The sequence below is a fragment of the Artemia franciscana genome, chromosome 16 (assembly GCF_032884065.1).
Source record: "Artemia franciscana chromosome 16, ASM3288406v1, whole genome shotgun sequence".
Taxonomy (NCBI): domain Eukaryota; kingdom Metazoa; phylum Arthropoda; class Branchiopoda; order Anostraca; family Artemiidae; genus Artemia; species Artemia franciscana.
In genome coordinates, this window is record NC_088878.1 from 8786019 (window position 1) to 8799028 (window position 13010).

Genomic DNA, 13010 nt, shown 5'->3' on the forward strand with positions numbered 1-13010 from the left:
CGCATTTTAATGCTGATTTTAGATATATAAGTTTCATCAAGTTTAGTCTTACCCATCAAAAGTTACGAACTTTTATTTTCCGTTAGAATGAGCCCTTTCGTGACATTCTAAGACCATTTAGTCGATACGATCACCCCTGGGGAAAAAAAAAAAAAAACAAACAAAAAAAAACAAACAAATAAACACGCATCCGTGATCTGTCTTCTGGCAAAAAATGCGAAATTCCACATTTTTGTAGATAGGAGCTTGAAACTTCTACAATAAGGTTGATTTGTTTGTTTTTTTTTTCCCAAGGTTTATCGTATCGACCAAGTGGTCCTAGAATGTTGCGTAAGGGCTCATTCTAACGGAAATGAAAAGTTCTAGTGGCCTTTTTAAGTGACAAAAAAATTGGAGTTCTAGTTGCCTTTTTAAGTAACCAAAAAATCGGAGGGCAATTAGGCTTCCTCCCCCGCTCCTTTTTTTCTCAAAATCATTCGATAAAAACTATGAGAAAGCCATTTAGCCAAAAAAAAATATGCAAATTTCGTTTTAATTATTCCTCTGCGGAGAGCCAAAATCAAAACATGCATTGATTCAAAAACGTTCAGAAAATAAATAAAAAGAAAACAAGTTTTTTTAACTGAAAGTAAAAGGGGCTGCTTCCTCATCAACGCCTCGCTCTTTATGCTAAAATTTTTACTGTTTTAAAAAGAAGAGTTGAGAGAAAGAGTCAAACTTCAGCGTAAAGAGCGGGGCGTTGATGAGGAAGCAGCCCCTTTCATATACGAAGTAATTTCTGTTCGTTTTAAGTTTTAATGTCGCTCCTTACTTTCAGCGAAAAAAAACTTGTTTTTTTTTATTTAATTGCAGAACAAAGCCGCCTTAGGCCAGCATAGCTACACACGGTTCCCCATCTCTATCTGTTTAAAGGCTCTTTCTTTACAAATCCCAGGAATCTCTGAATTCTCTTAAACGGCAGTAAAAAGTTAGAGAGAAAAGGGACATTGAGGCTGACTTGAATAGGGCAGTTCAACAACTAAACTCGTTGAAGTAAGAACTACCCAACAACTACTCGCTATTGGTCAATCCAAAAGTTGGATTAGTAACGTTAGTACCGAGTGTTGTTAATCCTAACCACTTTGGTTTATCCGTTTTAGATCTTCGATCTTCTCTCCCCACTCTAAAAAAAAAACAAACCCCTTCTACTGGCCAGATACAACCAAATTTCAACGCTTGAATTTACATTTGAATTTCAAGTTATTTTGACCCAAGAGTATGGACCCAACTGCTTGATTATGGACCCAAGTGCAATAGACCTGAATGGGACCAGAGGAGCTGGAAGTTGCCAAGGCCACACATGCGGAAACTGAACTACAATAAACCTGCTTTGCGGCAGATCTATGAGAAGACAAAAGGGCAATCTTCCAATGAACAATGGATTTTGAAAGAAGCAAAAAAATCACAAGTCCTTTTTTCATTGGATAACTTCTCGGAAAAAATTCACAAATCAGGTCACATTGTAACAAGACATCTGGAATGGTGCCAGCAACTATCGCTCGGCTGCAATGATCAATTAGAAATCAAGAAGACATCCCTCTTACGTTCTATGAGAATACAATTGGCCAGCCGATTACTAAGGGTGATAACTTTGGACTTTTTGTCCACTCAACGTGCCAATATCTCGCTGTGTCTTACAAAGGAATATTGCTCGGTGGAATACCAATTGAAGTAAAGACAGTACATAACTTAAAACAAGGGATAACTATAGATGACGGAGCTTATACCAAAGACCTAATAAAAGGATTCTTTCTTCAGTTCTGGGCTCTAGCTAAAAGTAAACCCAAAATACTACAGTCTAATTCAAGGCTAGCTAGAGATCATTGATGAAGACCAACGTCATCTTCTGGTCAACAATAATCACAAAAACTGGAAAACAACAATAGTCGAACACTCAAGGCAGTATAGGGCAAAGCATTTCCGAAACTCGAGCATTTTTGGAATGATTGCCAGTTGCCTGAAATAGTTGACTAACCAATAGATAGGAGCCTAGAAATAAAAGAGCCAGCGTATGTCACAATGGCCATAGACCAAAAACAAGCAGACATTTCAAGTCATAAACAAACATAAAAAACATAAACAAACATCAAATTCCGATGAGGCAAGCAGCAAGAAAAGAAAAATTGATATTATAGAAAAGATTGAAAAGAAAAGAAAAATTGATATTATAAGCAGCAGGAAAAAAAAAGTGATAAAGAAAAAAAAAGTGAAAAAGATTTGTCAAAAGACGAAGATATTTCATGGATTGACTGGTCGGAATCAAACTTTGAGCAATAGTTTTTTTATTTCAATTTTCTATCATAAAAAAAAGCCACCAGTTATTACTTTTGTATTTGACGGGTTTTTGCGATTAAAGTCGGCCACGTCCTACTCACGGGTAGGGTTACCATCCCTTGTGATTTATCGCTATTTCTAGTGATTTTTTTTTATCACCTAATGATTTTTTGGGTTAGTGATTTTAGGAGTTTTTTTTCTAAAACTAGTGATTGTTTCCTAGGCCATGCGATTTTTTATGATATAACGCATAAATTCAAGCGAACAAATCATACACGAAGCGAATTATCGAAAGCAAAATTTAGGCCTTTCTGAAAACATTTCTGACAGCAAAGGATATATTTTATGGCGGTAAGCCAGAAAAAGAATTTAGGTAATTGAAAATTACAACTCAATATTTATTGATTGCTTTTTGTCACTTTATTTTTTATTAATGATATTCTTAAAAAAAACAGGTTACAACTTTGATATTTAATGGTCAATATATTAAAGATTTGGTTTATATTTGGCCAATCTGGTTATATTAGTTTGGTACATATTATAGTTTGGTTATGTTTAGTATATATTAAACGTTAAAAAATCTAATAGTCATCATTTTAGATCCGACGTTTGTTTTCTCCAATATAAATGTGTATATTCAATTAGCAAACGCTAAAAACGAAAAAAAAATGAGAAAGAAAAAAAGTGTGACAAGAACGAAAAAATAATAAAATAAATGCTAAAATTTTTCCTTGCAGGGCAAAACCTAGCTTACGAGGAAAAGCTAACGGTCTGTTCAAACAATCAGTGTACACCAAAAATATATGGAAACAACCCCTCGGCTGAGTAAAAATACCCGAATATCTTTTTGTAAAAGGGCCGAAAAATGTTGACGATTTCAATCAAAGCACACTCGATTACAGTTACTGATTCCCCCTCCCCCCACACAAAAATTCGAAGCCGACGGCTTTGATTGAAAAAGACTTTAGAGATGTTGTATTTTATTACAACGTTTTTAGTACATTCTGTTGCTTCTTACTGCTCTTGAGCACATTTCCAGCTTATATTATTTGCTTTTTTGTGGAAAGTGAATTTCAAATTTAGCCCTACACATCCCCAACCCCTTCAGAAACTGGAGCGATGGGTGAGCTTTTTTCTTGGCTTTTTACAAGAAAAATCTCACTTTATTCAGTTATTTTTATATCTTGCCGAAACTTGTCCTTTGCCTGCAGATTTATTAATTGGCGTTACCCATTATCCCCGCTTTTATTACCTCTGACGAAGAAGTTTTTTTTATCAAACAGTTCGTTGTAACGAACTGTAGTAAGGAGCGAGCCGGCTCAATAGTAAACGAAACTCTAAAAAATGAAATTTCAATACCAATAATTCCATCCAAAGAATCGCATTTTATTGCTGATTTTAATTATATAAGTTTCATCAAGATCAGTTATACCTATCAAAAGTTACGGGCCTGAGAAAATTTGCCTTATTTTAGAAAATAGGGGGAAACACGCCCTAAAAGTCATAGAATCTTAACAAAAATCACACCATCAGATTCAGCGTATCAGAGAACCCTATTGTAGAAGTTTCAAGCTCCTATCTACAAAAATGTGGAATTTCGCATTTTTTGCCAGAAGACAGATCACGGATGCGTGTTTATTTGTTTGTTTTTTGTTTGTTTTTTTTTTCCCAGGGGTGATCGTATCGACTAAATGGTCTTAGAATGTCACGAAAGGGCTCATTCTAACGGAAAATAAAAGTTCTAGTGCCCTTTTTAAGTGACCGAAAAAATTCGAGGGTACATATGCCCCCTCCCACGCTCATTTTCCCCAAAAGTCACCGAATTAAAATTCTGAGGTAGCCATTTTATTCACCATAGTCGAAAAACCTAATAACTATGTCTCTAGGGACGACTTACTCCCCTGCAGTCCCCGTGGGAGGGGTTGCAAGTTACAAAATTTGACCTGTGTTTACATATAGTAATGATTACTGGGAAGTGTACAGACGTTTTCAGGAGGATTTTTTTTTGGTTTAGGGGGAGAGTTGAGGAGTGGGGGATTACGTGGGAGGATATTTCCATGGAGAAACTTCTCATGGGGGAAGAGAATTTCAATGAAGGGGGCGCAGGATTTTCTAGCATTATTTGAAAAAACAAGAAAAAAAAATATGAAAAGTTTTTTCTACTGAAAGCAAGGAGCAGCGTTAAAACTTAAAACGAACAAAAATTACTGCGCATATGAAGGGTTTACCTCCTCGTTATACCTCACTCTTTACGCTTAAGTATTTTTAGTAATTTCAACTATTTATTCTACGGCCTTTGTCATTCTTAAGGAATTGGGACAAAATTTCAGCTTTAATGTAAAGAGAGAGGTATCGACGACGGTTGAACCCCCTCATAAACGCAATAAAAACATGCAAATATAGAAGCTCGTTACGTAAGTTACGTATATTTTTTTACCAATGAAAACGTTTGTAAAAATTAAAGTTCTAGTTGCTTTTTTAAGTAATCCAAAAATTGGAGGGCAACTAGGCCTCCTCCCTCGCTCCCTTTTCTCAAAATCTTCCGATTAATTGCAATTAATTAATATGCAAATTTCGTTTTAATTATTTATGTGCGGAGAGCCAAGATCAAAACATGCATTAATTCAAAAAGGTCCAGAAATTGAATAAAAAAACAAGTTTTTTTAAATGAAAGTAAGTAGCAACATTAAAACTTAAAACGAACAGAAATTACCCCCTATATGAAAGGGGCTTTTCCTCCTCAGCGCCCCGCTCTTTACGCTAAAGTTTTTTACTCTTTTAAAAGTAGAGTTAAGAGAAAGGGTCAAACTTTAGCGTAAAGAGCGAGGCGTTGAGGAGGAAAAGCCCTTTTCATATACGGAGTAATTTTTGTTCATTGTAAGTTTTAATGTTGCTCCTTGCTTTCATTAAAAAAAAAAACTGTTTTTTATTCTTTTTTATTTATTTATTTTAGTATGACAGTGACCGGGTGGTTACTATTGACAAAGCAGGTGATTCTATTTCAGTGTCTGGACTGTAACGTTGTCATCTAAGAGAATGTCCCAATGAACCGGTAACATTAACCTTAAACAATATTCTAGCAAATTATTGAGAAATTCGCGGTTGAGAAATGACGGGACAGGAGTTTGGCCAATTTACAAAAATTATAGACGCGTCCATAGGCAAAAATAGCCAAAATTAAAAGAGACACGGCTATAGGGATGTCCTCCTTTTCAAAAAAGTGGACGTCTAATAGTCGAAAAAAGCGCATTATTTAGGCTCAAATATTCTCGACAGGTGTAAGCAGTGCAGCGAATCAAGTGGAAAATACAAACAGGAAAAATTATATAAAAGAGAATAATGGAAAACAGCTCGAGATTTCAGAAGCGACGGGAACTTGGTCCCGAAGATGTCGGCTACATAACTAGACATAGACGCTGGATTCCAATTTAATAATCTGAATTTTGTGGCTAATATTTTTAGCTATAAAGTGCCTTCAAAGGCCCGAAAGAAGAAAACTAAATCTACCGTAATGACATGGTTATAAATCAACTATAATTGGGATTTCCACCTTGAATTGGTTAATAGCCCTACGTCATACGATCGAAAAAATAAGCTGAATGAGAGTCAAAGCTGGTGGTACTATGCAGCCAAAGGCTCAAATGATTAGGTGTTATATAAGGTTCTATGCCTATAGCATAAAGAGTTAAGCCAAAAGGAGCTATTTATACCAGAATCTTGGTTTTCTGATTGGCTCCGCAGCGGAAAAGGCGGAGAGAAGTAGCATAACATTAAAAAATTCAAATTACAGTCGGTTGCATCACGAAAGGGCCAATCTTTGCACCTTAAAACTTGTCGAATTATGAAAACACGGACCGAGAAGAAAATACTCAAGAACAAATGCTAAAAATTTTGCTTGGGGAGGGAAGGAGCCTGCACTGTTTTTAAAAGAAGGGAAACGGTTAAAAAAACCTTAGAAAAGAATTTTTCCTATGAAAACTATCGTATTTTTCTCGAACCTTTAAGGATTTGGGGCTTCTCATATATCTTGGTTTTCTAAGCGGGGTGGGGGTGGGTATTTACGTCAATAGAGGGGGATGCAGATCATTTAAAGAAAATATGCTTCATCGTGAGCCCTATTATTGGGAGGTAGTAAAAGGTAGGCACAAATCGAGGATTTTTTTTAGGAAGAGGGGCATCGATAAAAAACACACTGATTTAAAATTCGAACAAGAACTGCCAAACATTCGGGAAAATTCAGGATTTTATGTGGGGCAGGGGGTTTGAGCCACCTATAATACTTATCCATTTGATATGTTCAGTTTCTGCAACTTAATAGAAGTAAGCTGCCTATGAGATAACGGAACAAATCTAACAAAAGAATTCATAAAACGAAAATTTCATTAGCTGATTCCGCGTATTTGACTTACTATTTACTTTCATATTCCCCACCTTCGTCTTTTCTAGATTTTTTTTTTACTTTTTTTTTTATTTCTTTGTGCTTCTATAATTTTCCTCTCTGATAGATCTCGATTCTGTTTGGTGGATCTCAGACGTACTAATAGCAATCACGTATTTCCTGAATTTTCATTTCTAAATATAGTCATAGGAAATCCAATATTCTGTCATGAAACAAACCTTGAAATAATTTTCATTCTCTTACCTTTTGGATTTTTATGAAGCACTTTGGCCTTACCAAGGGCAAGGGATTGTAGAGTCCTGCGAAGCTCACCATCCTCAATATTCGTTGCCTCCTTTATCTCAGCAAAACCTAATTCGTCAGAAGTGTTAAATAGGATGAGGACAAGAGCTTGGTACAGTGACACCTGCAACTCCTTCATACCCTAAAAAATAAAAACCCTGTCATTAACATGACTGTTTCAAACAGTTCGTGATAACGAACTGTAAGTAAGGAGCGACTCGGCTCAAGAGCAGCCACAAATCTTAAAACAGAATTCTGATACATCAAATGATTTGTCTTTTTATGCTGATTACAAATACTAAATTTCATAAATTATAATGTTACCCATCAAAACGTATGAGCCTCAGAAAATATGCCTGATTTTCCAAAAAGGGGGGGGGGAACACCCCCCAAAACGTCGAGCGATATTAATGAAAATTATACCACCATGGTTCAATATATCAGACAACAGTGAGGTTTCAAGCTCCTATGTACAAAAATGTGGAATTGCGCATTTTATTGCCAGAAGAAAGACTGGGAAGAGGTCATTTGATCGGAAATCAAAAGTTCTAGTGGCCTTTGTAAGTGACCAAAAAGATTGACGTGTAAACTAGTCCCCTCTCACATGCCCCTTTTCCCCTCAAGACATATGATCAAAATTTTGAGATAGTCATTTGATTCAGCATGGTCAGCATACCTTTGAGGCATTTTGAGGATTTGTCTTTGAAGATGACATCACCCCCAGAGTCCCCGAGGAAAGAGCAGTAAGCCCTTTCACACGATTCGTCCAATGTTGACATATAGTCGCGAGCTGATCGGACAACCAAGAACAAACACAGCCGCCTTTTCTACCGAAATCAATGAATGAACAGCGGGGAATCTATGTTCGTTAAGACTACTGCCCCCGGCGCTTTAGAAGTAGTGGCGATCTCAGAGATAGAGGGAGAGGGAAGCAAAAAAAAGGCCAAAGAGGGGCCTGGGTGCCCTCCAATATTTTTTGGCCCTTAAAAGAGGATAGTGGGGATCTCAGAGATAGAGGGAGAGGGAAGCAAAAAAGGCCAAAGAGGGGGTTGGGTGCCCTCCTATATTTTTTGGCCCTTAAAAGGGGATAGTGGCGATCTCAGAGATAGAGGGTGAGGGAAGCAAAAAAGGCCAAAGAGGGGGCTGGGTGCCTTCCAATATTTTTTGGCCCTTAAAAGGGGATAGTGGCGATCTCAGAGATAGAGGGGGAAGGAAGCAAAAAAAGGCCAAAGAGGGGCCTGGGTGCCCTCCAATATTTTTTGGCCCTTAAAAGAGGATAGTGGGGATCTCAGAGATAGAGGGAGAGGGAAGCAAAAAAGGCCAAAGAGGGGGTTGGGTGCCCTCCTATATTTTTTGGCCCTTAAAAGGGGATAGTGGCGATCTCAGAGATAGAGGGTGAGGGAAGCAAAAAAGGCCAAAGAGGGGGCTGGGTGCCTTCCAATATTTTTTGGCCCTTAAAAGGGGATAGTGGCGATCTCAGAGATAGAGGGGGAAGGAAGCAAAAAAGGCCAAAGAGGGGGTTGGGTGCCCTCCAATATTTTTTTTGCCCTTAAAAGGGGACTAGAACTTTCAACTACCAAAGGAAAGAGCTCCCCACCTAGTTTATATGACCACCTCTTTCATGGAATATGCGCGGAGAAAAATAATACATGAAAGCATATATAGAGATAGATTCCTTTTTTTCATCAATTTACAGACAAATAAACAAATCAATTGAATAAACAGATAGTAGATGGCGCCACTACTAGAAGGTCGAATAACCGTTGCACGGTGGCTCAATTAATTAAATCACAAGACACCCTCAGCTGAAGTAACGTGAACTAATCTTTTATTTAAACAGGTTGTATAATGTGACCCCCCCCCCCCAAAAAAAAACACTTGAAAGAACTTCAAGTCCAATTACATATGTAACATCACACCTTTTAAGCGGGTCGAGTCTGTGTCAGTCACTACATTTTAGTTACTGTATTTTATTTATCAAAAGCATACAATTATTCAATAATAGCATATAGGATACTTTCTATCACGAAATATATTATAATAGAATGTGAAATGATGTACAATGATAAAATAATAGCGTCATTTACGTTTTATCAAATTATATATAATAAAATACACACAAATTTTTCAGAAAATCTGTGGGTTTCAGACTAGTGTGATATTTCTAGAGAAAATCTGTAAGAAGACAGCACTTGAAAAGTGGAAAGTGGTTATCAGGAATGTAAAACGTAGACCATTTTGCACTACAATAAAAGAAAAAGTGGGAATTATCTTTAGAAAAAAAAACCCTCGATTTCTGAACAATGTGCAGGTAAATTATGGGAATTTGAGGTTATCAAATAGTTCGTGGTAACGAACTGTAGTAGGGAGCGACCCGGCTCAATGGTAACCGAAACTCTAAAGAATGATATTTTCATACCAATAGTTACATCAAAAGAATCGCATTTTAATGCTGATTTTAAATATGTAAGTTTTATCAAGGTCATTTATACCCATCAAAGGTTACGAGCCTGAGAAAATTTGCCCCATTTTAGAAAATAGGGGAAAACCCCCCTAAAAGTCATACAATCTTAACGAAAATCACACCATTAGATTCAGCGTATCAGAGAACCCTAATGTAGAAGTTTCAAGCTCCTATCTACAAAAATGTGGAATTTCGCATTTTTGGCCAGAAGACAGATCACGGATGCGTGTTTATTTATTTTTTTTTTCCCAGGGGTGATCGTATCGACTGAGTGGTCCCATAATGTCGCGAGACATGCTAACGGAAATCAAAAGTTCTAGTGCCCTTTTTCAGTGACCAAAAAAATTGGAGGGCACCTAGGCCCCCTCCCACGCTCATTTTTTCCCAAAAGTCACCGGATCAAAATTCTGAGATAGCCATTTTATTCACCATAGTCGAGAAACCTAATAACCATGTCTTTAGGGACGACTTACTCCCCCGCAGTCCCCGTGGGAGGGGCTGCAAGTTACAAACTTTGACCTGTGTTTACATATAGTAATGGTTACTGGGAAGTGTACACACGTTTTCAGGGGTATTTTCTTTGTTTAGGGGGAGATTTGAGGGGGGGGGGTTACGTGGGAGGATATTTCCATGCAGAAACTTGTCATGGGGGAAGAGAATTTAAATGAAGGGGGCGCAGGATTTTCTAGCATTATTTGAAAAAACCAATGAAAAAATAAGTATGAAAAGTTTTTTTCTACTGAAAGTAAGGAGCAGCATTAAAACTAAAAACGAACAAAAATTATTACGCATATGAGAGCTTACCTCCTCGTTATACCTCACTCTTTACGCTAACGTATTTTTAGTAATTTCAACTGTTTATTCTACGGCCTTTGTAATTCAGGGGCATTCTTAAGGAACCGGGACAAAATTTAAGCTTTAGTGTAAAGAGCGAGGTATCGACGAGGGTTGAACCCCTTCATACACGTAATAAAACATACGAATATAGAAGTTCGCTACGTAAATTAATTCGTAAGTTACGTATATTTTTTACCAATGAAAACATTTGTAAAAAATTAAAAGTTGTAGTTGCTTTTTTAAGTAATCAAAAAATTGGAGGGCAACTAGGCCTCCTCCCTCGCTCCTTTTTTCTCAAAATCTCCCAATTAATTGCAATTAATTAATATGCAAATTTCGTTTTGATTATTTATGTGCGGAGAGCCAAGATCAAAACATGCATTAATTCAAAAACGTGCAGAAATTAAATAAAAAAATGAGTTTTTTAAATGAAAGTAAGGAGCAACATTAAAACTTAAAACGAACAGAAATTACTCGGTATTTGAAAGGGGCTTTTCCTCCTCAACGCCCCGCTCTTTACGCTAAAGTTTGACTCTTTCTCTTAACTCTATTTTTAAAACAGTAAGAACCTTTAGCAGTTTCTAAAAAGTAAGAAAAAAGCAGTGTACAAATTTATACAGAGATTTTCATCAGAATTTATCCCCCAGTGAAGGTATCATGTTACCCACCACCCCTTCCCCTACCCAACAATTTGAGTTATTTTTTTCTAAGGCTTTTCCACATTAAAATCTTTCTTTTCTTTGGTCTGACAAATGGTGCCCCAGATGTTGACTAGTAACATGTTATACCCTGCATATAGCCGTTACATCCTATAACTAGCAAATCTAATAATCAGCAAAAGAGCAACAATTTACCGGTAGCCTTGAAATATCCTGAAAAACAGATTCATGCCAAAAAGCACGTAGTTCCTTACAAGGACAAATTTAGCCAATGCAATGCTTAAGCCTCATTAGATTTAGCCTCTCCATACACACGACAAAGAATACTGCCACTGCGTCTGATTTTTGTCGACACAGTGGGAGTTTGATTGATAAATATTATCATCCCGTCCATATTTTGGACGGGAAAAAATATGGACCCGTCCATATTTTGGACGGGTCCATAGTTAGACGAAAAAAGGCCCAGTGTTTACGTTGTCAATATAGAAATTTCAAAATTTGGGCAGTCCATTCAAAATGAAAGATAAAGTGATGACAACTCTGGAAAAAGATGATTTGTCTGGATTCAAAATAGTAAGGAACATTAGAATCAAATAATTACACGAATAAGGTCTGAAAATTGGTTAATTTATGTTAAATAGTATTTAAGGGCACTTGTGTATTATAGCGACCACACTGTTGTTCTTGTTCTGTTGTAAAATTTATGTTAAATAGTATTTAAGGGCACTTGTGTATTATAGCGACCACACTGTTGTTCTTGTTCTGTTGTAAAATTTATGTTAAATAGTATTTAAGGGCACTTGTGTATTATAGCGACCACACTGTTGTTCTTGTTCTGTTGTAAAATTTATGTTAAATAGTATTTAAGGGCACTTGTGTATTATAGCGACCACACTGTTGTTCTTGTTCTGTTGTAAAATTTATGTTAAATAGTATTTAAGGGCACTTGTGTATTATAGCGACCACACTGTTGTTCTTGTTCTGTTGTAAAATTTATGTTAAATAGTATTTAAGGGCACTTGTGTATTATAGCAACCACACTGTTGTTCTTGTTCTGTTGTAAAATTTATGTTAAATAGTATTTAAGGGCACTTGTGTATTATAGCGACCACACTGTTGTTCTTGTTCTGTTGTAAAATTTATGTTAAATAGTATTTAAGGGCACTTGTGTATTATAGCGACCACACTGTTGTTCTTGTTCTGTTGTAAAATTTATGTTAAATAGTATTTAAGGGCACTTGTGTATTATAGCGACCACACTGTTGTTCTTGTTCTGTTGTAAAATTTATGTTAAATAGTATTTAAGGGCACTTGTGTATTATAGCGACCACACTGTTGTTCTTGTTCTGTTGTAAAATTTATGTTAAATAGTATTTAAGGGCACTTGTGTATTATAGCGACCACACTGTTGTTCTTGTTCTGTTGTAAAACCTGTTTCTCTTTGTACACTCGGAGATAATCGGCTTATCCTGAGTGAGATAAACTACTATGCACGTAGATTTTAATTAAGTATTTGATTGAGTTACTTAGGGTAGGTATTTAATACAAAGCGTTCTCGGCGGCCTGCTTTCCATAATTCTCTGTTGTAGGTAACATAATTTTGTTACTAAGTATTATATTTTCATCATATTTTGGTACATTTCATTATGATTAACATAACTTTACTTCTTGTGTGTGGTAGCTGTAGTACACAAGTACCTATTAAAGTATTCCAATATGAAACTACGACAAAAAAATTTGTTCCATTTTTTATTCCAGTCGACACAGAAAGACAAAAATCCAACTCTAAAGCGAAAAATATCGATAAGATATCGGTTGTAAGTCTACTTCCTAATGCTAAATCAAATGCAACTTTGAAAAGTAGGCACACAATTAACAAGTTTCTTTTTCTATTCACAGGCCTTCCAAACCAAACTAAATAGTCAAGCTTTGAAGGATAATTAGTTTTTAAACTGACAGATGCTCATAAAATCTGCTATTGTGACCAAATAGGCTGTTCATAAAATTGATCAGCCATCTAAAAGATGGCTGTTCATACCCAGCCTGTGATATTCAA

The 13010-nt window shown here is 36.3% G+C and overlaps 1 protein-coding gene across 1 annotated transcript in view; it reads right to left on the bottom strand.

Moving 5' to 3' along the window:
• The window catches only part of LOC136037015 (cullin-4B-like), a 169415-nt gene that overhangs the window by 12516 nt on the left and 143889 nt on the right, over window positions 1-13010 (bottom strand). Inside the window, exon 11 of the mRNA XM_065719430.1 lies at window positions 6956-7136. Within this exon, the coding sequence (XP_065575502.1) occupies window positions 6956-7136 (181 nt within the window). The remainder of the gene's footprint in view (window positions 1-6955; window positions 7137-13010) is intronic.